Source organism: Pogona vitticeps, chromosome 6 (genome assembly GCF_051106095.1).
Source record: "Pogona vitticeps strain Pit_001003342236 chromosome 6, PviZW2.1, whole genome shotgun sequence".
In the NCBI taxonomy this organism is placed as follows: domain Eukaryota; kingdom Metazoa; phylum Chordata; class Lepidosauria; order Squamata; family Agamidae; genus Pogona; species Pogona vitticeps.
The window spans coordinates 110,124,508-110,139,615 of NC_135788.1; the positions used below are offsets into that span (position 1 = coordinate 110,124,508).

General features: G+C 45.9%; 1 protein-coding gene across 9 annotated transcripts in view; it reads right to left on the reverse strand.

Annotated features, from left to right (window-relative positions):
• Positions 1 to 301: 301 nt before the first annotated feature.
• The window catches only part of LOC110081888 (myosin-10), a 68,816-nt gene continuing 54,009 nt past the window's right edge, over positions 302 to 15,108 (reverse strand). For 5 of the 9 annotated variants that reach the window (XM_078377072.1, XM_078377070.1, XM_078377069.1 and 2 more), the window contains 10 exons: positions 13,706 to 13,918; positions 13,338 to 13,499; positions 11,668 to 11,796; positions 10,853 to 10,941; positions 9,717 to 9,840; positions 9,397 to 9,605; positions 8,195 to 8,303; positions 7,490 to 7,662; positions 5,846 to 5,869; positions 302 to 1,782 (listed from right to left, as the gene is read on the reverse strand). In XM_078377072.1, coding sequence (XP_078233198.1) covers positions 1,584 to 1,782; positions 5,846 to 5,869; positions 7,490 to 7,662; positions 8,195 to 8,303; positions 9,397 to 9,605; positions 9,717 to 9,840; positions 10,853 to 10,941; positions 11,668 to 11,796; positions 13,338 to 13,499; positions 13,706 to 13,918 — 1,431 coding nt within the window. In that variant the 3' untranslated portion in view covers positions 302 to 1,583. The remainder of the gene's footprint in view (positions 1,783 to 5,845; positions 5,870 to 7,489; positions 7,663 to 8,194; positions 8,304 to 9,396; positions 9,606 to 9,716; positions 9,841 to 10,852; positions 10,942 to 11,667; positions 11,797 to 13,337; positions 13,500 to 13,705; positions 13,919 to 15,108) is intronic. The other 4 variants (XM_020798995.3, XM_020798996.3, XM_072976784.2 and 1 more) reach the window with 1 other exon arrangement.

Genomic DNA, 15,108 nt, shown 5'->3' on the forward strand with positions numbered 1-15,108 from the left:
ATAAGGCAAGCTTCCTATGTTCCAAAGAGAACAACAAGTGGAGTCTGCAAGGAATTGCTGAGGTCTGTTGGAAACACTTCATTCTCAGGCTTCACACACAGACCTCCAAGAATTCAAAACTCTTTACGTAAAAGTTATTTCTTGAAATAAACTTATTTCACATTTTCTCCACAGTTGCTCACCTTATTCTAAATCTAGCATGTGGTTATTTATTCGGAACACTCTACATTTTTATGTTAGCAAAAAGAACATCTGGCATGAACGCTGAGAACCATAAAGCAAGGGGCAAGTGGTGACAGGGAATAGTGTCAAAACAGCAAAGGCTGCTGGAGATACTCATTGAATGCTTTTGACAATGCAAGAGGACTAGAAGCTTGGTGAACGAAAAGAATCTTCAGAACCCGAATTCTGCGTCAAAGAGAAAACAGAATTCAACAGCGAGACAAAGTGAAAAAGGCTAAGATATGGTCTGTGAGTCTTGCCACTGTTACTGATTCTACAGGGTTTGCAAATCCTAATTTATTTGATCAGAAGTTTTTTTTTTTTTACATCCCTACCCCTACTGTAGCAGGTTTGGGGACTGGAGGGGAAAAGAAGAAAGAGGAGAAATCAAAGTGCGCTTGGCTGCCGGCCATGAGGTGCAGAGAGATTGGTTAACCTGTTTTCAGTCCGAAGTAGAGGAAGGCAAGCTGAGATGACTTGTATTTCCAGTTCATTCCTCACCTTTACCCCCAAGGTCTGGGCAAGTGCAAGAGGCAGGTGGGAGGAGGTTTTCAATAGCCAAGGTCTGCTGGAAGAAACAGCCTTCCAGCGATGATAAATTCCAGAGATGCTTCTTTGTGTGAAAGATCTCTCAAGGGGCCCTTTGCAGCCACCTGAGGAACAGGGGAAAGTAGTCAAGGAGACCTCGGGGTTGAGATGCTGAGCGAGGTCAGGAGACAGGGAGCAGAAGGCACCCCTGGTGCAGCCGCCACTGTGGAGGATGACAATACGGAAAAGAAAACAAAAAACCTATCCACCAACCACCCAGCTGGAAGGGAATGTATCTCAGGACCAGGAGACGATGACCCACCCCATCCCCGCATTCCTGCTCTTGTAGGTGGTCCATTTACTGCCAAATCCCTGATGGTTTTCCTCTAACTTATTTCAGGATTGTAGGCTAGGAGTTCATATGTAGACACCATTTAATGAGATAAGGAAGAGGAGGCAAAATAAAGAAGAGGGGAAAGGGTGCAGGAAAAGTGATGGCTATTTGAGTTGGATTCCCCCATTAAACCAAGGAGAGTTAAAAATCCTGATGCTCAAACCCTCCTCCTCCCCGGTTTTCACCCCTCAGGGGTGGTTGATATTAAAGTGCAGCCTGATAACAAGGAGGAGTTTTTCAAAGAAGGTGGGAGACCCTTGAAAGAGGAGCCGAGGTGGGCAGTGGAAAATGGGGAGCACAGGGGAGCGTTTGGGGTGCTGAGGGTTTTTTTCTTCTTCTTCCTGTATATATGTCAGTGTGCAAGATTGGGGTTCCTACTCCCCTCTCCCCAAGATCCAGCCCACCCACCTGGGTCTGATACACACACACAGGCCCCCCTTTAATCGGTCTGGCCTGGCTCATTGGCGGGGGGCCCTGGCGGCGGCTGTGGCCCTTGAGAGGGTGCCAGGGGCTGGGGGGAAGGCTGGTGATTTGCAGAGGGGGAGTCGCTCTCCGGATCTTCGGTCTCCTCGTCAGAAACGCCGTCAAGGCGGAAGACCTGCCGCACCGTTCGAGTGGTGAAGCTCAGAGGTGTGCGTCTGTAATCGGGGGGGGGGGGGGGAGAGGAAAGAAAAGAATTTGCATTTATTTCCCAACACTCAACTTTGGCTACCACTTTCTTTAAAGCCTAGAATTGTTACCATCCCCACCTCTACCAGCATACTCCAGTAACTCCAATTTTCAGTCCTTAAATTGAGACTGGAGCAACCAAATACAGTGGTGCCTCGCATTACGTTAATTCATTCCAGTGAAATTGCTGTAGAACGAAAACGTAATGCGAAAAGAAAAAACCCATTTAAGCGCATTAAAACTCGTTTAATGTGTTCCAAAGGGCTGTAAACTCACCGTCCAGCGAAGATCCTCTATAGGGCGGCAATTTCGCTGCCTGTGCAGCGAGGAATCCGTGCCAGAAAACAGTGGGGGGCCGTTTTGTTTACCCGGTGGCCATTCTGAAACCGCTGATCAGCTGTTGGAAAATCGTCGTTTTGCGAAAAATCGGTTCCCGAAGCAGGGAACCGATCATCGCAAAGCGAAATTCCCCCTTAGGAAACATCGTTTTGCGATTGCAAAAGGTTCACTGTAATGCGGTTTCATCGTTAAACAGGGCAATCGTAATGCGAGGCACCACTGTAGTCTCACTTTCTCAAAAAGCTCTCTCTTCAGCCCCATGATCGCCTTTCTCCAGTTTTGTTTCCGTTTAATCCTGCAGAGCTGAATATATTCCTGAGTGTTCATTTCAGGAGGACCCCAGTATCTACGACGGATCAATTCCTAGCTCTGCCCCCATGGATGGTGAAAAATGTGGATTATATAGAGAACACTATTTTAATAGCAAATGCTATACACAGCATCGTCGCTGGCTTCCCCTAGTAGCCAGTTCTGGTAACTTCACCTTTAGAAATACAGTACAGTATATATTTCTAGGATTTTTCTTATAATATTTTTAATATTTTCAGAGTGTCCATCGACTGATCCTGATCCCACAGATAAGGGGGTCCTACTGTACCAGGATAGCTGTATCTGCCATTCCAGCTGTCAATCCCAGGCAAAATGACGTGTGCTATAGAGATGCAACACGGCCACTGTCAGTACCTGTCAAGCTTCGCAGCCAATGGGGATTCTTTAGTTCAATAGCCTGAACAATAAGTTCAGGCTGCGTTTGTGTGTCACTGAAATGATTCCTGTATCTTTATTTTTCCCGCCCCACTGCCTGGTGGGATTCAAGCGCCTCTTTCAGTAGTTGCTTCCCCCCAAGCACTGCAGCCAGTTGGAATTATGTCAGTGAAAGCAGTCGTTCTGTGTGGCACAGCGCAGCACTATATGTGGCAATATACTTTCATTCATTGTATTCACTCAGAAGCCAATCCCAAACAGCACAGGTCTTTATCACTTTAACTAGAAAATTCTTTGTGGCTTTTGTCAAGGGTTGCTTCCTGTTCAGCACAATGAAGCAGTAAGTTTGGGTTTTGTCTTTGGGTTTGTTTCCCTTCTAAGCAGTAGTTCCTTTTCTTTGTTTTTTTTTTTTAAATGTGAAATTATAGACACAGAACAAGTAAAAGAAGATAATGAGTAAAGGTGCTCAATTTCTCTTTCTCCTGGAAATGTGTGTTCGGTGCTGTCAAAGCAGAACTGACTTACAGCAGCCCTAAAAGGGCTTTAAAGGCAAGTGAGATATTTTAAGGAGTGGTTTTACCAGTTTCACTCCCCCCCAGTCAGTTTCCATGGCCAAGCAGGGATTCGACCTTCATTCTCCAGAACCCGTTACTCTATCCACTACACCACATTGGGAATCTCTCCTTGGAAGGCATGATTAGTGACTGAGGAACAACGAATGCTGTGCCCTACAGAGCATGAAACCATCAAAAGCCGAAAACTCAAAAAAGCTTCTAATTAAAGGTACTATAGCCCTCCAAAGCATCACTAGCAATTTGCACAGCCATACACAGAGCACAAGTGTTATGTGTTAAGAGGAAGGGCAGCTCACAAATTCAGTCTGACAAAAGGAGGCCAGGTGGAGAACGGTGGAATCGAGAGCTATGTCGTTGCCTTGATTCTCCCTAAAACTGGAGACAGCCTATCATTTAAGGACGTAGCATTTCAGCTCTTAAGACTCCCAACTGGAGTTACTGGGATGCTGGTGTTCTGCACTAGAATGCTTTAAGAAGTGCAACTATTGTATATGTGTTTTCCTGAAAGGGTTCTAAGTCAGACGTAGCAAAACTGGACTGTGGAAAAGTTGAGAAGCAGGACTAAGTATCTGTATTTGATCCCTTTCTCTGGCCAGCTGAGATCAAGGTGATTTTGAACAGGGGCAGGTTACTGAAAAGGCTACCAAGGCCCTTGACCTAGGGGCCCATGACTTCCACATTCCAGTGATGAGGATGATGACAAAATTCTAGGCACAGTCAATCACAATTATACAAATATTGACTGGCATTATATAACAAACACACGTTCTAACCAAAAACCTAAGTATCAGTTAAATATCAAAGTAGTATATATGCTGTTCCTAAAACTGTCATTATTCCTAGTTCTGATGATGTTATTTCTGAAATCTGCAACTGCTTATAATAGTATGTGAAATTTCTTGATGTTGTTCCCAAAGTCTACTGAATTCAACAAAACCATGTTTTAGGTTCATAGAATCATAGAATAATGAAGTTGTAAGGGGCCTACAAGGCCATCGAATCCAACCCCTTTGCTCAGTGCAGAATACAAATCAAAGGACATCTGCCAGGTGGTTGTCTAAATTCCTCTTGAATGTCTCCAGTGCTGGAGCACTCCTAATGAAAGGGTTCATAAACTGGACCGAAGCTTAAAGGCTGCCCTTCCTCTGATGCAATTTCCTCATTTTAAACACTGCCCTCTTTGATGCCAAGAAAAGACCTGTGCGCCTCTACTGGGATAGCCGGAGGGATACAAGGTCAACTTGTTAAGACTAGGATGCCAGAGGCCAGGGTTCAAATTCCTGCTCAGCCATAAGGCTTGCTGGGTGACCTTGGGCTTGTCCTTTATCTTTCAACCTAACCTACGTCACTCTGTGTGCATGTGTGTGCACTGTATGCATGTCCTCCTAAACAGATGGGAAAATACTGAAAGCTGCACAAAATCAGTTTTAGCCCAGTACAGCAATATAATAAAATATGCATAATAAACAAACAAACAAACAAACAAACAAACAAAAAGGAAGGGACCATGGATGAGCAATAGATCTCATGCTTGACATTCAAAAGGTCTTGTGGTCAATTCTCAGCACTGACACTTAGACAGTCAAGCAACAGTAGAAAGCCAGTGCAGTGTAGTTGTTAAAGAGGAGTGGACTAAAACCTTGGAAATTCAGTTACCTACTCATCCATGAAGCGTCCTGGGTGATCTTGTGTCCGTTACTCTGCCCTCAGCCTGACCTACCTCACTGGACTGTTGTGAGGATTGCCTTAAGCTCACTGGAAGACAGGCAGACTATAAATGTAACTAAATAATAGGTGGGCTGGCTGGATAGCTCAGTGGCTTAGGCATCGGGCTGTAGAGCCAGAGATCGGCAGTTTAATTCCTCACTCTGCCTCCTGAGGTAAGGCCAGCCTGTATAGCCATGGGCAACCTGCACAGTCCCAGGGCAACCCCAGAAGAAGGCAACAGGTAACCACTTCAGAGGGTTTTCTTGGTAGAAAATACTCTGAACGCTGGAAAGGTTGCCATAAATCAGAACTGACTTGATGTCATGCAGTTATTTAAATAACAAGCAGACCGTCCTCAAATTAAATAGTTGTCTATGCTTCTCTTCTACTGTCGTCACGGATCAAGCAGCCGCTTTACAAGACTTCAGATTATGGAAAGAGGAGGAGGGGAAGGACAAGGACGCCTCTCCTCCACTAAGAAACCAAAGGACCCCTCTGGCTCCTTTTAGGAAAGTGGGGGATCCGAACTGCAGCGATCCCATGTCAGGTGTGTTTCAAGTCTTAGTGGGAACAGCAAAGCCAGGTGTTTCTGCAACTGCCACAGCACACAAGAGGCACATGTCCCTCCCTGCCTCCCACCACTGCCCAACGGCACTGCACAGCACACACATGCAGAAGAGAGGAGCGAGAGAAGGAGAGAACGTACTTCCGCTGCCGGCGTTCTAACTTGCTGTTGGGGTTGGAGGGAAAAGGATGGAATGTCACAGAAAGAGAAAGAAAAGAGGAAGGAGAAAAAGAGAGATGCAGACATGAAAGAATGACCTAGAACAAATCAGACACTGAAAAAAGGAAGACAAATATCAGAAAGTAGGAAAGGATGGAAGGACTGGGACAGATCAGCTTTCTCCAACTGGCCTGGGCCATCTGAGAATCATGGGGATGGGCATCCCAAACATCTGGAGGCCACTGGGAGAAGTTGGAGAAGGTTGGCCATTAGGCACTTGCACAGAAGAATCTGCAGCCTGCTAAAATCACGGAGTGAAGAGGTATGTGCTTAAAATGCTGGAGCAAGAACAGGGAACATGTGGGTCTCTTGATATTGCTGGACTGCACTCATGTTGCCCTTAAGCATTGGAATGGTTGGCGCTAGCTGATGGGAGTTGCAGTCCAACAACCAGTAAAGGGCCAGGATTCCTCACTCCAGTGTTATACAATTAAGGGGGCAGGTCAAGGCTTAATGTTATGATTATCTGTTATGTTTTAGAAATGGGGAAGCCAGGCCTTTATGTATGAAGGACGGAGGCGTTACTAAAAAGGAACTATATGATACTTACCATGGTTTAATGCTATGTACACAAGCATGAAAGCATTTTGTTTGACTTTCCAAGAATCCTGTTTTACGGCATCTGTATAATTTCTAAACAAGCCAGTTTCAAACTGTGGTTTCTAAATCAGAGGTGGTTGTAAACCACAAGCTCTGATTCATATGTCATGGCATGCCTGAATTCTTCCTACATGAAATGAAACATAAGCAGAACCCTTCTGTGCGAAGGAGCGCATGGATTTAAGCTTTTGCTTGAATTCATTCCAGCTTTTGGACAGACTGATATACCATGCTTTAATTTAAATGCATGTGTGAATGATCCTTGTTTCAGTTATTTTTAAATAAAGGCATTTGTACACAACATGTGTAAACCATCAGGGCTTCCCTTCCATTTTGTACTGGAAATTGTAGTTTAGTGAAATGCTAATTATAATGGCCAACAGGTCAGATGGTTTCAGAAGCAGAGGACCTCTTAGCTAGAAAGGTTGGATGGAAACTCTACCAGCACCAAAGAAAATCAGAATTACATCCCTCTGAGGAGCAATAACAAATCATATAATTTTAGAGTTTGGAGAGATCTCAAAGGTCATCTAGTCCAACCCCCTGCTGATGTGGCAAACCTGCAAATAAAGCATCCCTGGCTGATAACCATACAGCCTCCAATAACGGAATCTCCCATTGCCTTCCAAGGCAATCTGTTCCACTCTGGAACAGTTCCTTCTAATGTTTAGTCGAAATCTCCTTCCCTATAACTTAAATCCAAAGGTGTTGCCCTCTGAAGTGGCAGAAAATAAGTTTGCTCCCTCTTCTACCCAACAGCAATCAAGATAACTTGAACCTGCTGTCGTATCACCTCTCAGCCACTTCTTTCTCTGGTTAAGCAGGCCCAAAGGCCCCAACCATTCTTCACCAAACTTGGTTTCCAGACCCCGTCTCCTTCTTCATCTCAACGTATCTCAACAATCTCCTTATGCAACAAGAGGGAAGGACCATGCTGAATGCCTCTCTGAAGGTAGCACCACGTACCTGAGGCGATTCCGGAGACTGGTGACCTCGCGGTTCATGGATTCAGCTGACTCAGTGACATCCTCAAGCTCACGCTGCATACGGCGGCGACTAGCATTAGCCCGCGATGCTTCTTCCTCAGCCTCCTCCAGCTGTCGTTTTAGCTGCTTCAACCGTAATTGGCTTTTTTCAACCTGCCAGAAGTGTGTGTGGGGGGGGGAACAAAAGCAGGGGCTTAAAATCAACCCAGACAAGATCCTTGATGTGCATGAATCTTTGATGCAACTCAACACAAGTGTAACTTTATGCACAAGTATCTTCTGTCATACCTATCAACCCAGCTACTACCATGTCTTTATTGTTTCTGTCATCTGGGAGTTTGATTTCCCACTATGTCTCCTTGACAGGGTGTGTGTGGGGTGTGTGGACTCGATCCACTGGGTCCCTTCCAGCTCTGCACTTCTAAGATGATAAGATATGTGGGGGGGGGGATTTAGCTTCCCTTGAGGTTCTTAGCTTTGTTCTGGAAAACTTAACACCTGATTTCAGATACAGAGGAAATGGCCTGCAAGTGCTGAGCGACAGGCACTTCGCATATGCTCAGAGATTCAATTTAGGGTTATTTCACTATTCTTTAAAGCTGGGTACCAAACCCTAGAAACCAACCCCAGGGCTCAGAAAGAAGGTGTTTGGGAGCAGGAACAGCACAGATGCCTTTGGTCATACCTGATCTTTATACTGGTCTGCGTTCCTCCTCTCTTCATCCACCTGGAGGATCACCTCTTTCAGTTTCTTCTCTGCCCTCCGAACAAGTTTCCCTGACAGGATCCTCTCCCTAAAGGCAAGCCAAAAAAAAAAAAAAGTTTCTTATGAAGGAATCGGAGGGTGGTATGTGCTCAGATCTCAGACTCAGTCAAAAGTAGGTTTAGATTAAAGCCCCTCTAAGGACAACTAATTCTGGATCCAACCCACGATCCCTCCAGACTCGTTTGTTCTCAACTCTCTGGTGACTTCCCAATACTGCTTATCCTCAATTCATACGATGTAAATTGTTGGATAAGCAAATATGCAAAGTCTTTGCATATGTAACTTTTTAAAAAAAAAGCAGGTAGAAGAGGTTTAATGCTTTATTTGGAAACTCCAAATACTTTGTTATTGGAGCTAAGCAGGGTGTCGATCTGACCAGCAAACTGGACAAGAGATCACAGGGGCCTCATGTTTAGAGAAGGATATATCGGTAGCGGCAATGATGGCAGCGGGAGCCCCTGAAAGGCTTTGAAAGGGTAAGTTTAAATTTTTTTACATTTATTTTAATTTTGTGTGTGCGTGGGGTTTTTTTCTTGTGTGGGTTACTAATTAATTGGTTTTCAATGCATTCCTATGGGGAATGCATTTTCGACCTGCGGACTTTTTGACCTACGGACTCTGTTCCAATACGGATTAATTCCGTAGGTCGAGACCCCACTGTAACAGGGGCTGAGTCTAAGGGAGATGGCAGAGCAGAGATTTCAGCCTGGGGTTTGGTCTACTCTGGGCTGAATTAGATGAGAAACTAGGAGCTTGCACGTAATTTTGTTTGTACTTCAAAACAGGCAGGAAAGAGCAGGGCTTAGGAGGAGGTTGCACTTCCTAGTTTGTCCTTCTGCTGTTTCTCTGATCAATTCACATCCTCGTCCCCTGGAACCCTATTCCATGGGAGAAAACAAAGAGGCTTTTCCTTCAACTTTGCCCCAAATCCAGTACAATTCTGACCCCATCCCATGGGATGCGGCAGCCCTTCAGACACCAGACTCTTGACATCAGCACCCATCCCCATGGCCCTCAATCTGGGTTCACGGAAGGTGTTGTTCGCCAACAACAGAGCCGTTAGTTCCTCATCTCTGTTGTGACCCTGCTATCATCCCGGGGCAAAGCACGTCGCAGGTCACCTTGATTCCTGCTCCAACTGCTCTTCCAGCTGGGCCACTTTGGACTCCAGAGTTGCGATAGCCATTTTATACTTGGACTTGACGGACGAGTCCATCTCACCAAGCTTAGCTCTCAGGTCTTTATTCTGGCGCTCCAGCTGCTGCCGAGCGTTCTCTGTCTTCTGTGAGAAGCTGCGCTCAGCTGCCAGCTCTGTAGTGACTGTCTCTACCTGCAGAAAGGTTGCCAGAGGGACAGGGTTTAGGAGGCGTGGCCAACAGCGCAGGAGGGGAGGGGCCAAGACAGGGTGGGACGGACGGCTTTGACAAGAGGTGACGCTCACCTGCATGCTGAGCTTGCGATATCGGTCATTCAAGAGCTCCATGTTGCTTTGCTCTTCATCTAGTTCTTCTTCCAGCTGAGCAATTCTCGCTTCCAGGTGGCGTTTTTCATCCAGAAGAGCTGACCTGAAGCACAGATTGAGGGAGGGAATGGATTGGAAGGATGGCGGTTAATCAGAAAGAAAAGTCCAGAAGAAAACAAGGGAATATCCCTGCAAAGGCCACTGAAGTTCCTTTGACACAAAATAAAGTTCCTTTGACACAACTTTTAATGGTTTTCACAAGAGGATAAAAACAAAATTAAAGCAAAGGTTTCATGCAGCCCTTAATATATCATTATATTGGTTAGCAATGTCCACCCACTAAAGATGATTATCACATTAGGTTCATTCAAAAGAAAGATCCTTGTTAGTAAACTTCCCATGAACTATTAATTAGTAACTACTTCGTTACGACTTCTGCATCCATTTGCCTCTTGTGCTGATAAATTAGTTCTTTACTGCCTCTCGGCCAGATAATTTCTCTTTCAGGGTGGGGCAGACTATAGTGATCAATTTCTTTTCATTTTTTTCCTGTTCATTTAATATGATATAATAATGCCTTAATATGATATAATAATGCCATTTTAGCCAGAAGAGCAAAAGAGGGGATATCAGTAATGAAAGCCCTTCCCTATGAAGAAGCTTCTAACTAAAGGTGCAGCAGTTCTGAACTGTCTGTATCATTCCAGATACCTGCACTGAACAAACTGGCACTACAACTGTATTTTAAAATTCTAAAAATGGCCATGTATTAAGGTCTGGAAAATAAGGGCAAAGAACAACATGGACATACAGTTGGCTCCTTTCACTGAAAGAAAGCCAGCATAGATATGAAAAAGAATAAATAGCCAATGATTTATTAGCAATGTTGCGGATTGGCTGTAAAAAGTGAACAAACAAATACAGCAGTTCCCAATGATCAAACCCACTATGGCAATTCCAGATCTAGCATCTACTATACAGGCAATCTTAAACTGGACCATCTATCTCCAAGGAAGTTTTTAAGTAACCATTTTGTAATCACACAAGCCAAATCAACAGAAGCTACACGGGTAGGAAATGGCCAGGAAGAGGACACAGGACCCCAGAGCACTCACTTGCCGCTGTTTCCATTAGCCAGCTCATCTGCCAGGTCATCTCGCTCCTGCTGTGCCTGCCTCTTGGCCCGTTCTGATGCTGCCAACTCCTGAGAATGACAGAAAAAGAGCAGCAGAGAACAGGTTGAACATGCAAAAGGAGAGATCAAAACATCAGAGTGAGGTTCATGAATGATCTCCTTCCCCCATGGGCTGATGACCTCAAACGTCCCCACCCCACCCCTGCTACCAGGCAGTCGTGGGGAACTCGCTATTCAAAATGGAGGGTGGGGTATCAGGCTGAGTTCCTTATCATACTGCACATGCACAACAGTATACAGTGGTAACTCGCAAGACAACGACCCCGCTAAACCACGAATCTGCATAACGATGACTTTTTGCAATCGCTATAGCGATTCGCAAAACAGTCATTCCAATGGGGGATTTTTGCCAGACATTGATTAGTCCGTGCTTCGTGAACCGTTTGTTTGCAAGACAACGATTTTTCCGGCTCCGCAAAACGGCTGCTCTGTTTTTTCCAGACCCATGCTTCACAGGGCAGTCATTTTTACAGCTGATTGGCGCCCGCAAAATGGCTTCCCTATGGGCAATCTTCGCTGGACGAGGAGGTATTCTCCCCATTGGAACGCATTAAACTGGGTTTCAATGCATTCCAATAAGGAAAGGGTTTTCGCATGACGATGATTTCGCTAAACAGCGATTTCAATGGGACGGATTATTGTCATCATGCGGGGCACCACTGTACGTGAGAGACAAGTATTTGTTCTACTGGGATCATTCAACACACTGTAGCACAGAGGTCTCTCTCTCCTTACCTCTTGCAACTGCAGCAGCTCTGCCTCCAAATTCTTCAATTTCTTCTCACTCTCACGAGATTGGATGAAAATTTCTTCCCGGGCTGCCCGGGCTTCTTCTACTTCCCTCCACAGCTCCTTCATCTGAGCCTGGAATAAAGGCGATTGAAAGAGAGAGAGAGAGAGATGCCATAAGTAGTAAAAACCTATGCCCACCCCCTTTCCAGGGTTAACTACTCTGAGGGCAATGTCCTACCAAAACAATAAAGAAGATTGTCAGATTTCTCCTTTCTACCCCCTCATAGAAACATAAAACTACTGCCAACCTTGTGCTGTAATTAAGCTTAATAATCACTCATTACATATTCTTCTCCTTTTGGGCCCTCCTTCCACTCTCTGCCTCCCGCATTTCCCAGTGATCTCCCCAGAGTCCAGTTTTAGACTCTCAGCTCCGTGGAACAGAAAGCTGTCTTCTTTCTCTCTGTACACTGCATATTGAAGACTATATATAAAGACATAGTGCATATACATAGGACTGCAGTATCTTTGGGGGATTGGTTCCAACTAGAGATGTAAAGTTTCCGGAAATTTTGAAGCCATATAAAATGGCTTTGGAAAAAAAAAAACCAGAAAAACAGGGGGGGTTGGGTTTTTTCCCCAAAACCATATTCTACGGCTTCAAAATTTTCAGAAATTTTACATCTCCTGCTGGGACTGCATCTTGCCTAGAGATGGGAAGGCTGGGGGGAGGGGGGGAGGAAAAACTGGGAAAGAAACAGGTTTTTCTTCCCCCCCCCAGGCCTTTATGTGGCTTCCAAATTTCTGGAATTATACATCTGTGTTCTAGCCCCCCTCCCACAGATGCCAGAAAACACAGATACACTGTAGAAACATTTTATACAATGGTGCCTCACTTTATGATTGCCCAGCATTACAACGAAACCACATTACGACGATCTTTTTGTGATCGCAATTGTGATCGCAAAACAATGGTCTAAATGTGTTTTTTTCACTTTGCAATGATCGGTTCCCTGCTTCGGGAACCGATTCTTCGCAAAACGATGTTTTGAAAACAGCTGATCGGCAGTTTCAAAATGGCCACCGGGTAAACAAAATGGCTCCCCGCTGTTTTCTGGGATGGATTCCTGGCAAGACAGGCAGCAAAACTGGCTGCCCTATGGAGGATCTTCACTAGACGGTGAGTTTTGACCCCATTGGAATGCATTGAAGGGGTTTCAATGGTTTTTTTTCGCATTACAATGTTTTTGCTTAACGGCGATTTTCCTGGAACGGATTATCGTCGTTAAGCAAGGCACCACTGTATAGGGCATAATCTCTGGTTTCTACTAGTGGCCTGTTCTGGTAATACACCTTGGAAACATGTACTGGTCCTACTGTTTTTTTTAAAAATTTAATATATTCAGGCAGTGGATAAGAACCGCCTTAGGTCGTTTTAAGGAGAAAAGTGGGGTAAAAATATTATAAATAAATAAATGATTTATAGTGGAACTGTGGGCACTGATCCTATGGATACGGCGGTCCTCCAGTAAATAATAAATTAAATCAAGACTACAAAAAAGCTTTTGCATGGAAAGCTGATGCTCTCTCCCCCCCCCCCCCCCGACGGACCTGTATCCTGTCCTTGAACAAATAACTGCTTAAACAAAGAGGCTGCTGGCCTGCAGGCCTACCTGCAACTTGCGCAGCTGTTTCCCAGCTTCGTCCCGTCCTTTGTTGGCAGCATCCAGTTGCGCCAGTGCCTCCTGGAGGTCAAGTTCCAGCTTCTTCCGCGCTGCGAGCGCTTGGGCTCGTTGTTTCCTCTCAGCATCCAGTTCCGCCTCCAGCTCCCGAACCTGAAGATGTAACAACCGGGAGAATCCATCAAAAGAGGAGGCCCCTGCCTTGCATTCAAAGGTAGGTTAAGACATGGATCATCTTGCCTCCTTAACCTCCCCTTGGGGGAACAATCTACTGCCTTGTTCTGGGGTTTTACAAGAGATCGACTCAGGGGAGCTCCCTGGAAGCTCCCATATCTTAATGGCTCCTTGGCACCTCTCACCTGCTTGCTCAGCAGTTTCTTCTTGTCGTCGTTGGCATCATCACGGGTCTGCAGCTCCCTCTCGTGCTGCGCCTTCAGGGCCTGCATGTTGACCTCCAAGCGCAACTTCCCATCTTCGGTGGCCTGAAGCTCGTCTTCCAGCTCCTCCAGCTGGGCTCGCATCTCTTGCACTTGCTGTTCCAAGGCCCGCTTGGAGCGCTCCAGCTCATGCACCTGATTCAAAACAGAGGGAGTGTGTGAGAAAGAAGGGTAAAGGTAAAGGGTAAAGGTTCCCCTTGACAATTTTTGTCCAGTCGTGTTCCATTCTAGGGGGCAATGCTCAACCCCGTTTCCAAGCCATAGAGCCAGCGTTTTGTCCGAAGACAATCTTCCGTGGTCACATGACCAGTGCGACTTAGACACGGAATGCTGTTACCTTCCCACCGAGGTGGTTCCTATTAATCTACTCGCATTTGCATGCTTTCGAACCGCTAGGTTGGCGGGAGCTGGGACACGTGACGGGCGCTCACTCCGTCACATGGATTCAATCTTACGACTGCTTGGTCTTCTGACCCTGCAGCACAGGCTTCTGCGGTTTATCCCACAGCGCCACCACGTCCCTTGTGCTGAGAAAGAAGGGTACTGGGTCTTTAAACTGGGTGTGGGTGTGAAATACAAGAGTGTCCAGGGAAAACGGATTAAGGTTTCTAATAAGGGTGCAGCATGGAATAGGAGCTTCTTTTCCTTCTGAGAAGGGAGTAAGGATCTAAACTCCTGCATCCATTGCAGTACAGCTGCTTGGAAGCAGTATTGCAGTGGATGCAGGAGAATGGACTGAGGCTGAACCTGGACAAGATGGAGGTCCTGAGGGTGAGTGGCCCCTCCATTGGTGGTTTGGGAAACTCCGTCTCTTTTGGGGGAAGGACTCTCATCGAGAAGAGTGAGGTTCGCAGCTTGGGGGTCCATCTGGATCCGGCGCTCACCATGGAAACCCAGGTGGCGTCAGTGGTCCCCTCTGACTATTTCCATCTCTGGTGGATTGCCCAGCTGTGTCCCTATCTCGATGATGGGGCACTCACCACTCTGGTCTATGCGCTTGTAATCTCAAGATTAGACTACTGCAAGGCACTCTACGTGGGGCTACCTTTGAGATTGATGCAGAAGCTTCAAATGGTGCAGAATGTGCCAGCCAGACTTTTCAGTGGGATGAGAAAATATCAGCATATTTCCCCCACTCTGGCTGCCTTGCACTGGTTGCCCATTCGTTTCCACATTGATTTCAAAGTGTTAATGATGACATATAAACGGTTTAGACCTCGATATCTAGTGGAACGCCTCCTCCCACCTAGATCTACCTGAACCACTCATTCTAGCCAGGAAGGGAGGCTGAGGGGCCTAACGCTGAGGGAAGCCCGGAGGGAAAG